Source organism: Emiliania huxleyi, assembly GCF_000372725.1.
Source record: "Emiliania huxleyi CCMP1516 unplaced genomic scaffold EMIHUscaffold_62, whole genome shotgun sequence".
Taxonomy (NCBI): Eukaryota; Haptophyta; order Isochrysidales; family Noelaerhabdaceae; genus Emiliania; species Emiliania huxleyi.
Window position 1 is genome coordinate 459,474 of NW_005197351.1, and position 17,732 is coordinate 477,205.

General features: G+C 64.6%; 5 protein-coding genes across 5 annotated transcripts; 3 read left to right on the forward strand and 2 right to left on the reverse strand.

Annotated features, from left to right (window-relative positions):
• Positions 1-1,638: 1,638 nt before the first annotated feature.
• EMIHUDRAFT_214750 (hypothetical protein) lies at positions 1,639-3,672 on the reverse strand (the record flags this gene model as incomplete). The annotated part of the gene is made up of 4 exons (XM_005763765.1): positions 1,639-1,668; positions 1,777-2,012; positions 2,087-2,927; positions 2,995-3,672. The coding sequence occupies 4 exons, from the start codon at positions 3,670-3,672 to the stop codon at positions 1,639-1,641; spliced, it is 1,785 nt and encodes a 594-aa protein (XP_005763822.1).
• Positions 3,673-7,247: 3,575 nt separating this feature from the next.
• On the forward strand, positions 7,248-9,146 carry EMIHUDRAFT_357847 (iron-containing alcohol dehydrogenase). Its single transcript, XM_005763766.1, has 3 exons — positions 7,248-7,761; positions 8,045-8,066; positions 8,283-9,146. Exons 1-3 carry the CDS (start codon positions 7,265-7,267, stop codon positions 8,967-8,969), a joined length of 1,206 nt encoding a protein of 401 aa, XP_005763823.1. The 5' UTR covers positions 7,248-7,264; the 3' UTR covers positions 8,970-9,146.
• A 42-nt stretch (positions 9,147-9,188) lies between these two features.
• On the forward strand, positions 9,189-10,102 carry EMIHUDRAFT_437642 (hypothetical protein). The gene is made up of 2 exons (XM_005763767.1): positions 9,189-9,848; positions 10,023-10,102. The coding sequence occupies exons 1-2, from the start codon at positions 9,238-9,240 to the stop codon at positions 10,051-10,053; spliced, it is 642 nt and encodes a 213-aa protein (XP_005763824.1). The 5' UTR covers positions 9,189-9,237; the 3' UTR covers positions 10,054-10,102.
• A 3,810-nt stretch (positions 10,103-13,912) lies between these two features.
• Positions 13,913-15,850, forward strand: EMIHUDRAFT_452462 (hypothetical protein). The gene is made up of 7 exons (XM_005763768.1): positions 13,913-14,495; positions 14,634-14,682; positions 14,752-14,805; positions 14,881-14,913; positions 14,980-15,077; positions 15,146-15,268; positions 15,477-15,850. Exons 1-7 carry the CDS (start codon positions 14,037-14,039, stop codon positions 15,717-15,719), a joined length of 1,059 nt encoding a protein of 352 aa, XP_005763825.1. The 5' UTR covers positions 13,913-14,036; the 3' UTR covers positions 15,720-15,850.
• A 264-nt stretch (positions 15,851-16,114) lies between these two features.
• EMIHUDRAFT_437644 (hypothetical protein) lies at positions 16,115-17,679 on the reverse strand. Its single transcript, XM_005763769.1, has 2 exons — positions 17,470-17,679; positions 16,115-17,072 (listed from the first exon to the last, which is right to left on the reverse strand). The coding sequence occupies exons 1-2, from the start codon at positions 17,641-17,643 to the stop codon at positions 16,416-16,418; spliced, it is 831 nt and encodes a 276-aa protein (XP_005763826.1). The 5' UTR covers positions 17,644-17,679; the 3' UTR covers positions 16,115-16,415.
• Between the last annotated feature and the right edge of the window lie 53 nt (positions 17,680-17,732).

The following is a 17,732-nucleotide window of genomic DNA, read 5'->3' on the forward strand; positions in this document are numbered from 1 at the left end:
CTCGCGTCGCGGCCGTCTCGCTGCTCTTCCACGCCTCGCTTGCGGTGGAGGGCATCCGCTTGTGGGCGCGAGAGCGCGGCTTCGAGCTGCCGGCGAAGCCCGAGGGCGAGGGCTGCCCCGTGCGGTGGCTGTGCTATATGGCGCTGCTGCGCGAGTCCAACCCGCCGGCGAGGGCGGCCGCAGGCGAACGGCACAGCCTCTTCATCGTCGGCGAGGGGCGGCTCTCGTCGTGCGGCTCGGCGGAACACGTGCCAGGCCTCCTCGGTCACGGCGAGGGCGTGACGCGGCTGAACACGCCGACCCGCCTCCCTTCCCCGCTGGGCGGCGAGCGCGCCGTGAGTGTGTCGGCTGGAGAGTACCACAGCCTCGCCCTCACCGCTGACGGCGCTGTTTGGAGCTGGGGTGATGGAGGTGGGGGCAAGCTGGGCCACGGCGACCGGCAGGACCAGCTGCTGCCCAAGACGGTCGAGGCCTTTGCTGACCTGCGCGTCGTCGCTGTGTCGGCTGCAGGCGGGCACAGCCTCGCCCTCACCGCCGACGGCGCCGTCTGGAGCTGGGGCGGTGGAATCTTCGGCAAGCTGGGCCACGGCGACGAGCAGAGCCAGCTGCTGCCGAAGAAGGTCGAGGCCTTGGCTGGCCAGCGCGTCGTCGCCATGTCAGCTACACTCTTCCACAACCTCGCGATCACCGCCGACGGCGCTGTATGGAGCTGGGGCTATGGAGAATACGGCAAGCTGGGCCACGGCGACTGGCAGATTCGGCTGCTGCCCAAGAAGGTCGAGGCCTTAGCGGGCCGGCGCGTCATCGCTGTGGCGGCAGGAGACAACCACAGCCTCGCCCTCACCGCCGACGGCGCTGTCTGGAGCTGGGGCTATGGAGGTGGGGGCAAGCTGGGCCACGGCGACACGCAGGACCAGCTGCTGCCAAAGAAGGTCGAGGCCTTTGCCGGCCAGCGCGTCGTCGCTGTCGCGGCTGGAGGCTTCCATAGCCTCGCCCTCACCGCCAACGGAGAGGTCTGGAGCTGGGGCATTGGAGGCCACGGCCAGCTGGGCCATGGCGACCAGCAGACCCAGTGGCTGCCCAAGAAGATCGAGGCCTTGGCTGGCCAGCGCGTCGTCGCTGTGTCGGCGGGAGCCCGCCACAGCCTCGCCCTCACCGCCGACGGCGCTGTCTTTACCTGGGGCGAGGGCGAGGCCGGCTGCCTAGGCCACGGAGAGGACCTGTCGAACCAACTGCTGCCCAAGAAGATCGAGGTGTGGGCGCCGGGGCGGTGAGACATCGATCGAGGCCGTGATTTGCGTGTATTGAGCGGAAGTGGGAGCGCGGGACGAGGAACGGTGGCGGCGCATCGTCGGCCCATGCAGCACGGCCGTGGTTGTCGCGTATCACTTGGACCGAGAGGCAGATGTAGCATTCACCCATACTTACGCAGAGAGCTCGTCGGGCCGGACTCGTGTGAGTCTCGTGTGTAGGCGTGTACGAACTGGGTTGTATACGCTTACGGTCTAAGACCGGTACGCAGCCGGTACGGGAAAGATAAACTCTCTCTTCTCCACACACAGACACACGTGGTGCGTGGGGGGCACGCCCAAGGGCCAGCGCGTGGGCAATCTCCCGTCCCGGCTGGACATTTCCTCTTTAGGACACAAACCCCTCAAATCTGACGAACTAACATCCGTATAAGAAGATCCAGCTGAGGCCAGCGCACATGCTCTCTACCTAAGGTTTGTACTATGTACTATGAGAGAGCCTGCTGCTGGCGTTGCCCCCGCACACGACATCGGCGAGTGACAGCAACTCCTCCAGCGACACGCGACCGTCGCGATTGCGGTCAAGGGTCTGAATCATGAGTCGCGCCAGCCCCTTGCTCGCTGTGTCCCCTAACGCTGCCAGGAGTTCCTCGAGCTCCAAAAAGCCATTGGCATCGGTGTCGATATGCGCGACTGCACGCCCAAGCCCCCTCTCCACTTCTTGGCGCGAGAGGTGGCCGTCGCCATCGTCGTCCCAGATGCCTGTGCAGAGGCGGCGGAGAGTGTCGTGCGGGGCGAGAGGATATGGTTGGACGGTGTCGAGGGGGCGCGGGCACCGTCATTGAGGCTGCGAGAGCAAGAGCGCAGCAGAGCCAGCCAGGCGCGCCGCATGCACAGCCGCACAACCAGTTGCTTTGCGAGCATGCAGGCCTCCTCCTCGGGTAGAGGCAGCCTTGCGGCCGCAAAAAAAGAGAGGAGCGGGGGGATGCGCCCTTCGGTGCCGGCTGGCAGCGTGAGCAGGCCCGTGTCGAGAAGCAAGCGCGGCAGTGCAAGCGAGTAGGTCGCGTCTGGGAGGAGCGGAGCTCTATCGATGCTTCCGGGCCCGCCCGTGTCGTCCGCGAAACATGCGGATGAGTCGTGGTGGAGGAGGTTGCGCGACGGCCGCTGCGACGCCCTCTGTTCGAGCCGTGTCTGCGAGACGGCCCGCCGCAGCGCATCGCCGCTCACTTTGGTGACCACCAGTGGCGTATCGATCGCGAGCTCCGCGTAGAGGTTGGCGAGTGTGAATTGGCCAGCGGCGTAGTCGGCGCGGCCCATGAGGGCTGCAGCGTGCAGGATCACGAGCTGCACCTGACTGCCCTCCGAGCGCAGCGCCGCCTTGAGAAGGTCGCAGAGAAAGGAGCCAACCTGGCCTGCGCTCTCGAATCGGACGCGCTTGGACGAGAGGGGGGCTCGCAGCGGCGCGAGGGGCACCTCCATGCTCTCCTGCACGAATGCCTGCCACCTGCGCACAAACGTGGCCGCCGATGCCTCCTCCGCAAATTCCTTGGCCGCGATCACCTTGCACGCTCTCTTCTGCTCGCCCGAGGCGGTCCAGTAGACGTCCACGACGGCGATGCTCGCCGCGTCGCAGCCGGCCTTGACGATGAGCGCGCCACCCGCCTCGCGCACATCCACCTGCGGGCCGCGGTGGCCACGGATTTGAGGGACGGGGGGGGAGGAGAGCAAGAGAGGTGGAGGTGACCTCGTGGTCGTGCCCGCCCAGCAGAATGGGTGTGCGCACGCCCAACTCTGGGTGCTCGGCGAGGCAAGCAGCGAGCGCGCAGTCATCCTTGATTGGCTGGTGGGTCATGGGCAGGAAAAGGTCGCCGCTCGCGCCGAGTGCCGCCTTGGCCTCCCTCCACACCACGTTGCACGCCTCGGCCATCGGCATTGCGTGGGGATATCCCGTGGGACGGTACTTTGTACGGTCGGGCGTCAACAGGACGGCGAGCACGGCGGTGCGCTCGCCGACTCTGACGCAGTCGAATCGTGGCAGCGCGGCTAGCTCCTGGTTGAGCACCTTCCCATGCGTGAAGCGAGCCAGGCTCCGCACGAGGCTGGGGAGAGGAAGGTCAAACTCCTTGTTACCCAAGCATGCGTAGTCAATAAGAGCGTAATTTAGCGCGTCAGCCATCGCCTTGCCGCCGTCTAGCGCGGTCACGGTGCACGGCGACAGAAAGTCGCCATTCAGGCAGGCCAGGGCGACACCGCCGCGCACCGCGACGGAGGCCCTTGCAGCGGCCACTGCCGTTGCGACGCGAGGGTAGTTGTCGAGTTTGTACACGTCGTTGATGGATACGACGCGGAGGAAGGCGCCGCATGCCTCCGGTGGCGGAGAGTTCATCGCGCTGTGGCGATCGTTTGAGCCGGAGACGGCCATATATGTGCCCCAGCTCGGCAAAGCGCTACTCGTGCGTCCGCACCACCACGATTTCTTTTTTCAGTGGTTTTGCTTGTCGTCCGAGTGATGAAGAGATCGTGTTTTGAAGCACTCTGCATGTGCGAGTCACGTCGGCGTCAAAAGTAGCGAGCACGGGAAATTCTTTTTCTATGTGTTTGTATATGTCCACCCAACCGCGCCGCCGCCCGCGCCGCCGCTCGCGCCGCCTCGCCTCCGCCTCCGCCGCCGCTCCCTCGCCAGACACGCCGGCGCTCACCCGCCTCCTCGACCTCCCCACGGAGCCTCGTGCGCGTCTTCTCTCGCTGCGACCCCGCCGACATCGCTCGCGTCGCGGCCGTCTCGCTGCTCTTCCACGCCTCGCTTGCGGTGGAGGGCATCCGCTTGTGGGCGCAAGAGCGCGGCTTCGAGCTGCCGGCGCTGCCGGAGGGCGAGAGCTGCGCCGTGCGATGGCTGTGCTTCGCTGCGCTGCTGCGCGAGTCCAACCCGCCGGCGAGGGCGGCAGCAGGCGAACGGCACAGCCTCTTCATCGTCGGCGAGGGGCGGCTCTCGTCGTGCGGAAAGGCTGAGAGCTGGACGCCGGGACTGCTCGGCCACGGCGAGGGTGTGACGCAGCTCAACACGCCGACCCGCCTCCCTTCCCCGCTGGGTGGCGAGCGTGCCGTGAGTGTGTCGGCGGGAGAGTACCACAGCCTCGCCCTCACCGCTGACGGCGCTGTTTGGAGCTGGGGCTTTGGAAGCCTCGGCATGCTGGGCCACGGCGACTGGAAGACGCAGTGGCAGCCAAAGAAGATCGAGGCCTTTGCTGGCCTGCGCGTCGTCGCTGTGTCGGCTGCAGGCGGGCACAGCCTCGCCCTCACCGCCGACGGTGCCGTCTGGAGCTGGGGCGGTGGAATCTTTGGCATGTTGGGCCACGGCGACGAGCAGAGCCAGCTGCTGCCCAAGACGGTCGAGGCCTTTGCCGGCCAGCGCGTCGTCGCCGTGTCGGCTGGAGCCCGCCACAGCCTCGCCCTCACCGCCGACGGCGCTGTCTGGAGCTGGGGCAGCGGAGACGAAGGCCAGCTGGACCACGGCGACGAGCAGCGCCAGCTGCTGCCCAAGAAGATCGAGGCCTTCGCTGGGCGGCACGTCATCGCCGTGGCGGCTGGACACTACCATAGCCTCGCCCTCACCGCCGACGGTGCCGTCTGGAGCTGGGGCGGTGGAATCTTTGGCATGTTGGGCCACGGCGACGAGCAGAGCCAGCTGCTGCCCAAGACGGTCGAGGCCTTTGCCGGCCAGCGCGTCGTCGCCGTGTCGGCTGGAGCCCGCCACAGCCTCGCCCTCACCGCCGACGGCGCTGTCTGGAGCTGGGGCTTTGGAGGCGACGGCAAGCTGGGCCACGGCGACCAGCAGCAGCAGCTGCTGCCCAAGAAGGTCCAGGCCTTTGCCGGCCAGCGCGTCGTCGCTGTGTCGGCGGGAGGCCGCCACAGCATCGCCCGCACCGCCGACGGCGCCGTCTTTACCTGGGGCAAGGGCGATGACGGCTGCCTAGGCCACGGGGAGGACGTGTCGAATCAGCTGCTGCCCAAGAAGGTCGAGGCGTGGGCGCCGGGGCAGTGATGAGGAGGGCGGTAGGGTGCAAGTGACGGTCAGTGTTGCCCCCTTCTCCGACTGTCTCCACAAACAAAGGAGGCGGTGGGGGTTCGCGGAGAGCATTGATTTGTGTCGAGGATCGGAGCTCGAAGAATTTCACAAAACTACTGCTGAGGGGCCAGGAGTCAGGGGAGAACACAACCCCCTCTCTCTTTTCTCCCCGCAGTAAAAGTACGTACAACTAAGCTCGACGAAAAAAAAATGGGGAGAACAGAGTTAAGAGCAAGATACTAGGAATTCATTCGACACACGCGATTCATGATTCACGACACTCAGAACCTCGAGAACAGACAAGGCGCAGACGATACTGTAGGGAGGCCTAGTCTGGCCGATTTTTTTGCGGTATCTTGATGTATCTCTCCATATCTGACCGTATCCCGCCATATCCCGCCATATCCCGCCATATCCCGCCATATCCCGCCATATCCCGCCCGCCTCACGCCGTCGCAAGGGCCGCCTAAGCGCCTAAGCACCCTCTAAGCACCCCCCGCTTAGGCCGCTTAGGCGCTTAGGCGAGCGACGGCCGGTCATATCCGCGTGTATCTCCCGGTATCCCGCCATATCCCGCCATATCCCGCCATATCCCGCCATATCCCGCCATATCCCGCCATATCCCGCCGCGGATACCGCGAAAAAAATCGGCCAGCCTAGGCATGTAGGGGTCGGAGGATCCATCCACCTTAGCGCGGCCAGCGCTTCTCCACCTGAGAATTTTTCAACAAAAGGCGGTCGCACGACACGATTCACGCGACAGGTGAGGCGCGGGCGACGGCTTCCTCAGAAGCCGTCGCCCGCACCACAGGAGCAGTCACACCACTCCCACTCCGGCGCCCACCCACTCCCCAACCCGACATCCCCACCCCACCCCACAACCCCGCCCCACCCCGACCCGAGCAACCCCGCCCCGACCCGCCCCGACCCGATCCACCCCGCCCCGCCCCGCACCGCCCCCCCCCACCGGACCAACCCGCGAGCCGCTCCCGGCTTCGCCCCCCGCCCAAGCCCCACCCGCGCCTGCGCCTGCCACCCGCGCCGCCTCCCCCACGCGCACCCACGACGCAAGCCGCCCGCCGCCCGCCGCACCGCCGCCTCGCCCGCCGCCTCGCCCGGCCCTCGCCCAGTCGGCAGCCCCACCCGCCACCTGATCTTGGATTGCACTCACCTGAGAAGTTCAAGATAGAAAAGAACGGAGTGCCGGTCACGCCCGAGACGAGCTCGGGCGATTTACCTCCGACAGTCGCGTGAACGTGGACATCTCCAAGACCAGAAGGCGGGCCAGGACTGCCAGCCGACAGCACCGTGCGCCCAAGTCCCTCCTCCGCCGGCGGCGTGGAATCCGATGTGTCAACAGACACAGCGGGTCCACCTCCGCCAGGAACAACTGCGGCCCGCGCCTCGCGGGCGCCGCTCTCCGCCTCTGGGGTGCGCGTGCCACTGCAGCCCTCGCCGCCAGTCACCGCCCCCTCGCCGCCCTCAGCAGCAGCGCTCGCCTGAGAAACAAATATGGTAGGGGGGCCTTGAGGGGCCTACACATGGCAAAAAGAAAATAACAGCAAGGTGTTGAGCGCACGAGCAGGAAGGACGATCCCAGATAGAAACATTTTTCGCGGCTAAAATTCTTTTTCCCCGTGTTAAAAGAATTTAAACAAAACAACTCTCTCTCTCACAGCAGACAGGCTCGACACAGGTGCGAACTGGCGCGTGCTAGTACTATCACAGGCACACCACCGGAGCCGCCTAAGCGACTCCGTTAAGTGTTAAAAGAAAGAAAGAAAGAAAACAGAGAACGCAAGGGAGGGATGGGAGGACGGCACGCCGCCACCACACAGGGATTTTAAGAGTGCCCAGTGTTGTGCGAGGCGCCCTTTTTTCAATTCTTTCCCCGTGTAAAATTCTTTTCCCCTGAATTCCAAGGTGGTTGACGAGCGCTTCACCATCCATGGTCGTCTCTCTCGATCTACCGCGCGCGATCCTCACCGGCGGCGGCTCGGTGGGCCGCCTCGGCGGGCTGCTCGCCAACTTTGGCATGCGGCGTCCGCTCGTCGTGGCCGACAGCTTCCTCGCGAGCCCGCAGAGCGGCGCGGTCGACAAGGTGGTCGCTGCGATGTCGACGAGCGTGGCGGACTACGGTGTCTTCACCGACACCATCAGCGATCCAACGACCGAGAGCGTCGAGCGCTGCGTCGACGCGCTCGCCGCCGGCTCGTACGACTCGATCGTCGCTCTGGGCGGTGGGTCGCCGATGGACACGGCCAAGGCGGCGGCGGCGCTGCGGACGCACGGCGGGCGGATGCGCGACTACAAGGCGCCGTTCACGCTCGACAGGCCCAGCCTGCCGATCGTCGCCATCCCCACCACTGCCGGCACGGGCAGCGAGGCGACCAAGTTCACAATCATCACCGACTCTGAGACGGAGGAGAAGATGCTCTGCATCGGGCGCACCGTCCTAGAAGCAGAAGACGCATTCTTGTATCCCAACCAGCGCTCGAGAGGACGCGTCGCTCACGTGTATACAGCCGTATTCAGCCGCATTCGCCGCACTCACAGCCCTCGTACTCACGCGGTGCTCTGAAGACACTGCACAGTACCGTCCTCCCGCCCCGAGGCTGGCGTACAGCCGCGGGCCCGAAGCCGCACGGCAGCACAGCGACAGTCAGACACGCAACACCGGGGTCCCTGGGAAGGCGAGCAAACCCCTCACATGTCCCCCCCCCTGTAGGCTCGCCTACCTCCCGCTCGCCGCAATCCTCGACCACGAGCTCAGGGCGAGAGGTGTGAGCCGCGTCTCTTCACACCCACTGAGCTGTGAATAGGCGATCCTCGACCACGAGCTCAGGGCGAGAGGTGTGAGCCGCGTCTCTTCACACCCACTGAGCTGTGAATAGGCGATCCTCGACCACGAGCTCAGGGCGAGAGGTGTGAGCCGCGTCTCTTCACACCCACTGAGCTGTGAATAGGCGATCCTCGACCACGAGCTCACTCTCACCAAGCCGCTCCGGCTCACCGCCGACACCGGCATCGACGCGATCTGCCACGCGATGGAGGCGTACGTCTCTGCCAAGGCCAACCCCTTCTCCGACGGCGTCGCCGCCTCGGCGATGAGGAGGCTCGGCGGTGCGCTTCACACCGCGTGCAGCTCTCCGGCCGACGGCGCGGCGCGGGAGGCGATGCTGCTCGGCTCGTGCGAGGCGGGCATCGCCTTCTCCAACTCGAGCGTCACGCTGATCCACGGCATGAGCAGGCCGCTCGGAGCCAGCTTCCACATCCCGCACGGCATGTGCAACGCGATGCTGCTCCCGCGCGTCACCGCCTTCTCGGCCGGCGGCGCCGTCAAGCGGTACGCGGACGCCGCGAGGCTGATGGGTCTCTGCGACGAGGGCGCCGCCGACATCGACGCGGCGATGGGCATCCCGGACGCGCTGCAGCGGGTGACCAGTGACTTGCGCGTGCCCACGCTCGAGGGGTTTGGCATTGACGAGGCTGTCTTCCGCAAGGCGGTGCCATCGATGGCGCAGGCCGCCCTCGCATCCGGCTCGCCAAACAACAACCCGATCGTGCCGACGGCGACCGAGGTGGAGGCGCTGTACCACGAGATCTGGGATGTGGGCGTGGGGCTCCGGGCGCGGGGGGAGGCGGCGGCGTGAGCTCGCGGGCTCACACTCCGCGCTTTTCTGTAATTTATGCACTCTGTAGATCTCCCCCGGCTCCGACCCTGGCTTGGTTCGTGCGTCTCCATGCCGGAACCAGGCTGTGTGGTCTTGTGTTCAGTTGCACTCGTTGCTCTGTCTCCATCGTCGAAAAAAGAAAAATCGAACTTTGCGAGAAGTTTCCGACTGGCGGGTCCAAGGTCCATAGTGCATAGACCCGTCCGGCTACTGACTGACTATCGCCTGCTGGCTTTGGGTGTCGAGTATGCCGACCGCGTTGGCACTGCTGACCCTCTCCTTCTCCTCACCAACGAAGCCCTCGATCGACGAGCGCTTCATCTTCAAGCACATGGCCGAGCGGCTGCAGTCGCAATCAACGCCGCCGCCGGACGCAGCTGTTGGTGTCCTCCGAATGAAGGTGGGCAGGGAAACATGGCAGGTGGACGCTGCTCAGTGCAAGGCGCCAGGCCTTCCCTGCCACACAAGCACCACCCAAACGCAGCCTCTCAGCACCTCACACGCAGCGTCTTTTCCGGCACAGGTCGTCGTGTGCAAGGGTGGCGTCTGCCCGGTGGAGAGCGACGTGCAGGCGGTCGTCGACGCGGAGACTCTCGCCGCTCTCCTCGCGCGGCACACCTCTCCCATCGCCGCCGTTCTGCAAAAGAAGCTGCGGCTGGCCGGCGACACCGCTCTGCTGCGTTCCATGGGCTGGCTGTGGGAGGTCTGGAAGCTCGACATGGGCACAGAGCGGCGCCCAGGGCCGATCTGGCGGGCGGCAAGAGTGCTGCACTGGGCGGCTTTCAGGGCGCCCTCCCGCATGGTGCAAGTGCCGCTGCGAGGCACTCTGCGCGCGCTGCGCTGGACGAGTCAGACGGCATGCCGCAGGGGAAGGGTAAGGTAAGGTAAGGTAAACTTCTCCACACACACGAGGTGGTGGGGCAAGGGGGGGCAACCCTCGCGTCTCCACGTCTAACGACAGGAGCCCCACGGCATTCAAAGTGCAAGGCCCGTAGCGCGTGGGCCGTGGGTGAGCGGTGTGTGTGTGGGGGGGGGGAAGCCTGCGCGAAGGAAGCGTGTGTGACGCGTAGTGGCGCAACCCGTATTTGCATTATTGTCAGTCGTGAGATGTGAGGGGGACCAAGGCGAGAGACAAAAAAAGCCTTGCCGCGCACAGACACACGCGCACGATGCGCGCGCACACACACACACAATGCTCAATGTGACGAATGAGGAGGACACAATCCAAGTGCCTGCGCACCTATACCTGTTCGTCTTCTCCATCCTTTAGCGGAATAGCGCGTCCGCGTGCTAGCCGTAGTGGGGGACGAAGTGTCTGTAGCAGCTAGCAGAGTAGCACTACCTTTCTCGAAGCCATGGGCATTTCGACTGTTATATCTCCACGCCACGGCCCCTACGTTAACGGTTAACCGCCCATATGTGTTTTCAATGACACTCTTCAATTACACGAGCGGGTCCCAAAGGGAAACTCGAAGCTCCAAGCGGACCTGACTCCATGTCTCCCACCATCCCAAGCAAGGCGCCCACCTTGGCTAGCTCTTTCCGCCATTCAGCCTGAAAGTTCCATACCACTTCGTGGCAATAATAGTAGACTGGACTCTGCATTTCCATTCGTTCTTCCTTCCAATCGAATGTCCTGTTATCAACAACCACGTTGGGATTGGTAAATCCCGCCAGCAACGTGGTATCAGGGTCGCCCGTCAGCTTGAAGAAGTCCGTAAGCTCCGCGAGCATCTTCGTCCGAAATGTCGCGATTACGTCATCGAGACGCCCGAAGCCACCACGCTGCATGATGAGGCGTTCAATGTACGCGCGGTCCTTCTCCACGCCACACTTACCATCGCACGTCTTGACAGTGGCGGCCGATTCAAACTTCTGGACTGTCCATCGGTACATGTCGAATAGCCCACGCGTCTGAAGCTTTGCGTCGATACCCACATCCGCCTCGTGCGCCACCCACAGCCGGTCGTAGACCTCCGAAATAGTCGTGTGGAGCACAAACATACCGTGCGTCGGCTTCGACTCAATAATCTTGGCAAACGGCTCGAGTGCAATCTGCTCCGAGATCGAGAGACCGCCCTCCGCTCCGTCTTGCGGCTGATACATCGAAAACGTGCAGAAGAAGAACCGAGCTGCCGACGGCACGCCGGAGTGGTTGACCATGTTCTGCAGGCAGTTGTACGTCTCGACCACCGAGCCCGCCCACGCGTGCGAGAACATGCCCTCGACCGGCCACTGCTCCGCCGTGTTCATCAGGAGCGCGATCGAGCAGCCGGTGCCCTGCGTCCACGGCTTGACGAAGTGGTCGTTGACGTCGTACATGGACCAGAAAACGGCGGGCGGGCGCGGCGCGTGGGCGGCGAACATGGCCTTGGCCTTGTCCGAGTCGACCGCGCCCGCGTCGGGCGCCTTTTCCGCGGCCGGGTCCTTCTTGAGGACGTCCTCCGAGCCAGGCTTCGCCTCGGAGATGTTGACGTTCTTGACGCCGCACGCCTGTGGGACGCGCAGGCTTTCGGAGACGGGAGAGGGATGATCACAACCCTGGCGTGCGCACGCGCACCTTGGCTCCGAGGAGCGAAGTGGCCTTGGCCTTGTCCGAGTCGACCGTGCCCGCGGCGGGCGCCTCTGCCGAAGGGTCTTTCTTGATGATGCTCTCTTCGGAGGCCTCCGCGCCAGACTTTGCGGGGACGTCCTTCACGAGGGCGTTCTTGGCGCCGCTCGCCTGTCGGCGAGGGAGAATGGAGGGCGTGTTGGGAGGAGAGTGGAGATCTGCGACAACAAGCGCACACGCACCGCCTTGGCTCCGAGGAGCGGAGGCGAGTTCGACTCGGAGATGACGACCTTGATGCTGCCGTCTTCGGCCGGCACGATGCCGACCATCAGCGTCTGGTTCTCTGACATGATTTCGATCGATTTTTCGTACCTATGATGGGGGGGGGGGGGGGGGATCTCAGGCACTAACGGACGAAATGTCGGCTAATTATCGCCTGAATATCGGCTAATCTCCTCTGATTGCTGCACATCGTAATCGGGCCATCAAGTGCTCTTTCTCTCTGCTCTGAGCGTCTTTGAGGGCCGTGAAATTTGGGGAGAGGGGGGTTCAAAAGGGCCGCACCTACTCGCAGCGTACACAGCTTGAGGCCCAGCGCCAAGGAACTCCGCGGCACACCCGCCTCGCTCACGTTGTTTTGTGGATCTGCGAGGCGCACAGGCGGCGGCGGGAGAGCGTCAGCAGCATAAATGGGGTGAGCATGGCGCGCGCTTGCTTCGGGCGTCGCGGGAGCGCAGTAGGCATGGAGGCGATTCGCGGCTGCGCGCTAGGTGGCCGCTCTGCCCTCAATCCGGCTGCGCCAGATTCGTGGCGCTCGAGCCTCGGAACGAGCGCTCGCGCGGCGGTCGCAGCACGGCGGGCAGCCGCGCACGATTTTGCTGCAGCGCTTGGGATATTGGGCGAATCGGCTGGGCACGCTCGCGCAAATGGCCAAGACGCGCCGCATCGCGCGGGGCGAGGGGAGGCGCAGGCAAAGGCATTCCTGAGACTGCGAAGGGGGTTCGATGATTGCACACATCGACGGAACCTCTCACAGTGATTTTGGGCTCGATCAAAAAGAGCGCCTTCGGCACTACTCTCTCGAGGTCTCGTGTGTGTGTGTGTGTGTACACACTCACTCACACTCACTCACTCGAGGTCTCGCGGGCGACAGAGGAAGAAGCGACAGGGAGAGAACGACGAGAGTGGGACGACCGCGAGGTGGCATGAAGGTGAGAGAGAGAGAGATTTTTAGCAATACCAAACAACTCTAACACTCACACGTAATTTGGGGCCTGGAGCCCTGTTCACGCGCGCGCGAGACGTGCAGACAGGGTTGCCAGGTGAGAGCGAATGGCGCGGTTCACGCCTCGCACAACAGAGAGAGAGATGCGCTCTGCATGGTGGGACATAAAAGAAAGCGAGTACTTGGGCGAGCAGGCCGTGCGGTCAACGCTGCCGCGCGCGACTTTGCGCGCGAGGCGGCGCAGCTTGAGAGCGGCGGTGGGCGAGAAGCCGCCGCCGAACGTCTCGTGGAGCAGCAGGTTGAAGTTGTTGCGCTTGACAAAGATCGCGTCGTGGTAGAAACCGCGATGCGCCTTGACGTAGCCGTGGCCGGTCTTGTGGGAGAAGGGTTGGCTGGGCTGCCCGCGCGCCTTGCAGCCCATGTTCAGGCGGCGGGCCTTCTCCTCGGTGTTGCCGAAGGCGTAGGAGTGGCCAACGGAGGCGGGCGTGCCGCCACTCGAGGCGTTGCCAACGCCCGGCGAGGAGGTCTTGAGGAGGGGCGTCCAGAGCTTGACTTCATTCACCTCATCGCACCCCCCCGGTCCCGCATGGGGTTCTGCGAGGTCAGTCTTGTACCCCTCATTGTACTGCCGGGTGAGCTCTGGTTTCTCCTTGTCACCGTGCACGACCGGCGCGTTGGCCGGGGCGCGCATCGCGTCCGCCCAGGCGGCGAGGACGCCGTCGTGGGGCCGCCGGTGGTGGGCCTTGTTGTAAAGGTTGCAGCGAGAATTGGCGAGAGAATACTGCGAAGAGAGATACATGTAGAGAGAGAGATTTTTAGCAATACCAAACAACAACGTTTGTGTTTACATGTAGGAAGAGGCGGACGCCCAAGTGGGCGACGGCTAGCGCATCACACCCCTCTCCAAAAAATCCCTGTGTGGTGGCGGCGTGCCGTCCTCCCATCCCTCCCTTGGGATGTCCGTTTTCTTTCTTTTTCTCGCGGGGGGAGGGGCTGGTTGAGTTGGTGGCGAAAACGGGAGTGGAAGCATTAAGGGGTGTTTCTCGCAAAGGGTAATCATCCTGCATGATCAGTAGAGTAGGTTTGGTATGTCTGCCGCGCGAATACTTTTTCTGAACGGACTCGCGCGCGTGTTGGAGCCGCTACAGCCTCTCCACTGAGCCTCCCACAACTGCGCAGAACCCGTCGCCATGTCGCTGGAAGCGCAGCTCCGGATGCGCCAGAACGTGGACCAGATGCACTCCGCCTTCCGCGACCTACATCGAAGCTCATGACAATGCCCTGCGCGGCATCGCTCCGCAAGCCGACTCAGCGTCTGCAGAGGCGGCAGAGGCGGCGGCTGCAGAGGCGGAGTCGCGCGAGATCGAGGAGGCCAAGGCGGAGCTCGCACGGCTCGCTCTGGAGGACGAGCGGCGGAGCAAGGCGGGCGGCGACGCGGCTGCTCCTGCTTCTGCTGCTGCGGCGGCGGCGGCGGCTCCCACGAAGGCGGCGGCGGGTACGCGGGTGGGAAGCGGTGCGACCAACTTTGACAAGTGGCAGTCGTACGACGCGGAGGGGGCGGTCGAGGCGCTCGAGCGGCGCGAGTGCGAGCGGGAGGCGCTTCGGCAGAGGGTGGTGTCTCTCGAAAACAAGAGGGCGAGGGAGGAGGCGATGCGGAGGAGGGGCGAGAGCGAGGCGAGGGCAGACGCGATGCGCGCCCGAGGCAACGCCGCCTTCCGCTCGATACGAGGCCGCCTCTCCCGCCGCTCTCAAAGGCGACTTCACAGCTCATCATTGTTCGGCCTGTGAGTAGGAGCTTGCCCGCAAGGGTTAGGGTTAGGGTCCGCCTCTTCCACCGCTCCCCTTCACAAGCTCGGCCTGTGGACAGGACGCGGTGACCGACTACACCGAGGCGCGAGGGCTCTCGGCGCCGTCCCGTAGGCTCGAAGGGCGAGGGCCTGCTCGCGGTATCTCGGCCGATCTCGGCTGATCTCGGCCGGTCTCGGGTAGGCTCGATGGGCGAGGGCGTCCTGGCGGGCGTCCCTCGCGTGCTGGCGGGGGTGAGCAAGCTGCTCGGTAGGAACCTTCTAGGAGCTTTCTAGGGGCCTTCTAGGAGCCTTCTAGGACCCTTCTAGGTGAGCAAGCTGCTCGGTATGATGGACTGGCAGGCGGCAGCTGCCCGAGCCCTCACTCGCCCCTGACTCGGTCGGCGACACGGCGTCGCGTAGCCGCAGGCGGGGGAGGGCGAGCCGAACGAGGGCTTGCTCGGAGCGCCGACGCCATCGTCCGGTTCGGCGCCATCGGAGGGGAGGAGGTGGCGCCGGACGACGACGTGCGGGCTCGCCCGCAGCCGGTGGTCGCCAGGGCACGTCCCTGACCTGGGCGTGTTGCGCCCTGCAGGTGCTCCTCGTCCTCGCGCCGCAGTCGATGGTCGGCGCTCCGATTGTGCCGCCGCTCGAGGCGCTGACCGAGGCGGCGGCCTCGCAGGGCTCCGCCGTCGTGCTGATCAACCCGCTGCTGCAGGATCCCGACCGCCGGACCCCAACATCGCTAGCAACCCCTGGCCCTGACTTCGCCCCTCGCCCTGACCTCGCCCCTGGCCCGACACGGCAACATCTCCGGCCCTCCCCCCGCCCCCCCGCCCCGCCTCCCCGCCCAGTGTAGGACCGCCTGTCCAGCTCCGGGGTGACGGGCGTGAACGGCGTCTGTTCACACCTCAAGCCGTGAACAGGACCGCCAGTCCAGTTCCGGGGTGATGGGCGTGCGCGGCCGCGCCGAGCGGCTGGCCTTTGCGGAGAGCTTCGCCGAGATCTACCACTTCCGGCTCCTCTACTCGGGGACTACCTTCATGTACCCCATCCTCGGCGCGCTGCGCATGGCGCGCCAGGACGGGCGGCGCGTCCTCTACCGGCGGCTCGAGGGCGCCCCGGGGTCTGCCACGGGGTCTGCGGACGCGAGGATGCCGTGGGACTGATTGTGACACTGATACTGAGATGCAGACGTGAGAGGTGCGTTTGGATGTGTCTCACAGCGGCCGAAGCCCAGCAGCTCGGGTGGCACAAGTGCCTAGCGGCCATTACAATAATACGGACACCTCTACGGCTTTATCCTGTGACGTGTGAGATGCATGGGTGTACAGAGTACAGCTCTAGAAAGGAGCAGCAGGCCAGCAGGTCTCCCAGTTCCGACTGAGTCTCCCCCCGCTCAAGCCGCTCTCGGGTGTCAGGGTGTCACAAGTCACATATGCCACATGCGCATTGCGCTTTGCGGTCTTACACTTACTTAGAGTAAGAGTGCGACGGAGCTCGGAGGACGGTGCCCACAGCTGCTGTGAGAGTGTGACACAGTAGTGTACAGCGTGAGCGCGTGTGAGCTGCTGAAGGGTTCTTTACTTCGTAGCGCGCCACATTTGTGCACACATAACCGTCGAAGTCTCAACACCTCGCCCAGATATGACCGAAAAACAACTCACTCTCACTGGACACTGCACACAAGCCGAAAACGTGTGCGGTCGACCGTGTGTGTGTGTGTGTGTGTGTGTGTGTGTGTGTGTGTGTGTGTGTGTGTGTGTGTGTGTGTGTGTGTGTGTGTGTGTGTGTGTGTGTGTGTGTGTGAGTGTGTGTGTGTGTGTCAGTATGCAGTCAGTATGTGTGTGCTAGGCGTGTTGTCCTCAAGCGCGGTAGTGATCCGTACACCGCAGCCTGTCACCCACATACGCGAGGAACTGACCATTCGGGCACGGCGGAGCCTGCGGTGGTGGCCCGTAGATGACCTGAGCCTGCGGGCGAGAGGCTGCGCCGCCAAGCAGTGCGCCGCCCGCCATGCCCACGGCTCCGGCGATTAGGAGGTCGTCGACCAAGGCAATCTTCTCGTCGGGCGGCTTGGCGTCGGCGAGGTCGTGAACAGCGTTGCTCTTGTCGAGATCTGGCGTCTGCAGGTCATTGTCCTTCCCGCCAGGCGCCTTGGCGTCTACCGCATCGCGATCGAGACCGGGCGGCTTGGCGTCGACCACCGCGTCGAGAGCGCGGCCGTAGTGGTGCGGCCCGTGGTAGTAGTCGGATCCGAGGCCGTTTGAGGCCCCTCCAGAATAGCCAGGCCAGTTCTTGCACGCAGGCGCGTACCGCCCGTACGGGCACGGCTGCGGCGGTGCTTCGTAGACGACCTGCGTAGCCTGCGGGCGAGAGGCTGCGCCGCCAAGCAGTGCGCCGCCCGCCATGCCCACGGCTCCGGCGATTAGGAGGTCGTCGACCAAGGCAATCTTCTCGTCGGGCGGCTTGGCGTCGGCGAGGTCGTGAACAGCGTTGCTCTTGTCGAGATCTGGCGTCTGCAGGTGCGTCATTGTCCTTCCCGCCAGGCGCCTTGGCGTCTACCGCATCGCGATCGAGACCGGGCGGCTTGGCGTCGACCACCGCGTCGAGAGCGCGGCCGTAGTGGTGCGGCCCGTGGTAGTAGTCGGATCCGAGGCCGTTTGAGGCCCCTCCAGAATAGCCAGGCCAGTTCTTGCACGCAGGCGCGTACCGCCCGTACGGGCACGGCTGCGGCGGTGCTTCGTAGACGACCTGCGTAGCCTGCGGGCGAGAGGCTGCGCCGCCAAGCAGTGCGCCGCCCGCCATGCCCACGGCTCCGGCGATTAGGAGGTCGTCGACCAAGGCAATCTTCTCGTCGGGCGGCTTGGCGTCGGCGAGGTCGTGAACAGCGTTGCTCTTGTCGAGATCTGGCGTCTGCAGGTCATTGTCCTTCCCGCCAGGCGCCTTGGCGTCTACCGCATCGCGATCGAGACCTCCACTACCACTCTCCACCACCACCGCCGTCTCGTCGAGAGCCTGAAGCGGTAGTGGCGCTCCAGAGACGGAGTAGGCGAGGACGAGCAGGTTGACCAGCGAGAGCAGACCAGCCATCGAGGCTTGTTTTCCTTATATCTATCGTGCTCCTTGGTGTCGGGGACAAGGAAGCGCTGTGCTGAAAAGAATTTTAACATCTCTCACAG

Coding starts and splice junctions, on each gene's coding strand:
- EMIHUDRAFT_357847 (XM_005763766.1), top strand. CDS start 7,265: ATGGTCGTCTCTCTCGATCTACCGCGCGCGATCCTCACCGGCGGCGGC. Junction 7,762..8,044: donor GAGAAGATGCTCTGCATCGG/GCGCACCGTCCT, acceptor CCCCCCCTGTAG/GCTCGCCTACCTCCCGCTCG. Junction 8,067..8,282: donor TCGCCTACCTCCCGCTCGCC/GCAATCCTCGAC, acceptor AGCTGTGAATAG/GCGATCCTCGACCACGAGCT.
- EMIHUDRAFT_452462 (XM_005763768.1), top strand. CDS start 14,037: ATGACAATGCCCTGCGCGGCATCGCTCCGCAAGCCGACTCAGCGTCTG. Junction 14,496..14,633: donor CGCCTTCCGCTCGATACGAG/GCCGCCTCTCCC, acceptor GCCTGTGGACAG/GACGCGGTGACCGACTACAC. Junction 14,683..14,751: donor AGGGCTCTCGGCGCCGTCCC/GTAGGCTCGAAG, acceptor GGCCGGTCTCGG/GTAGGCTCGATGGGCGAGGG.
- EMIHUDRAFT_437642 (XM_005763767.1), top strand. CDS start 9,238: ATGCCGACCGCGTTGGCACTGCTGACCCTCTCCTTCTCCTCACCAACG. Junction 9,849..10,022: donor CGCTGGACGAGTCAGACGGC/ATGCCGCAGGGG, acceptor GTGTGTGGGGGG/GGGGAAGCCTGCGCGAAGGA.
- EMIHUDRAFT_437644 (XM_005763769.1), bottom strand. CDS start 17,643: ATGGCTGGTCTGCTCTCGCTGGTCAACCTGCTCGTCCTCGCCTACTCC. Junction 17,073..17,469: donor GCGGGAAGGACAATGACCTG/CAGACGCCAGAT, acceptor ATGACGCACCTG/CAGACGCCAGATCTCGACAA.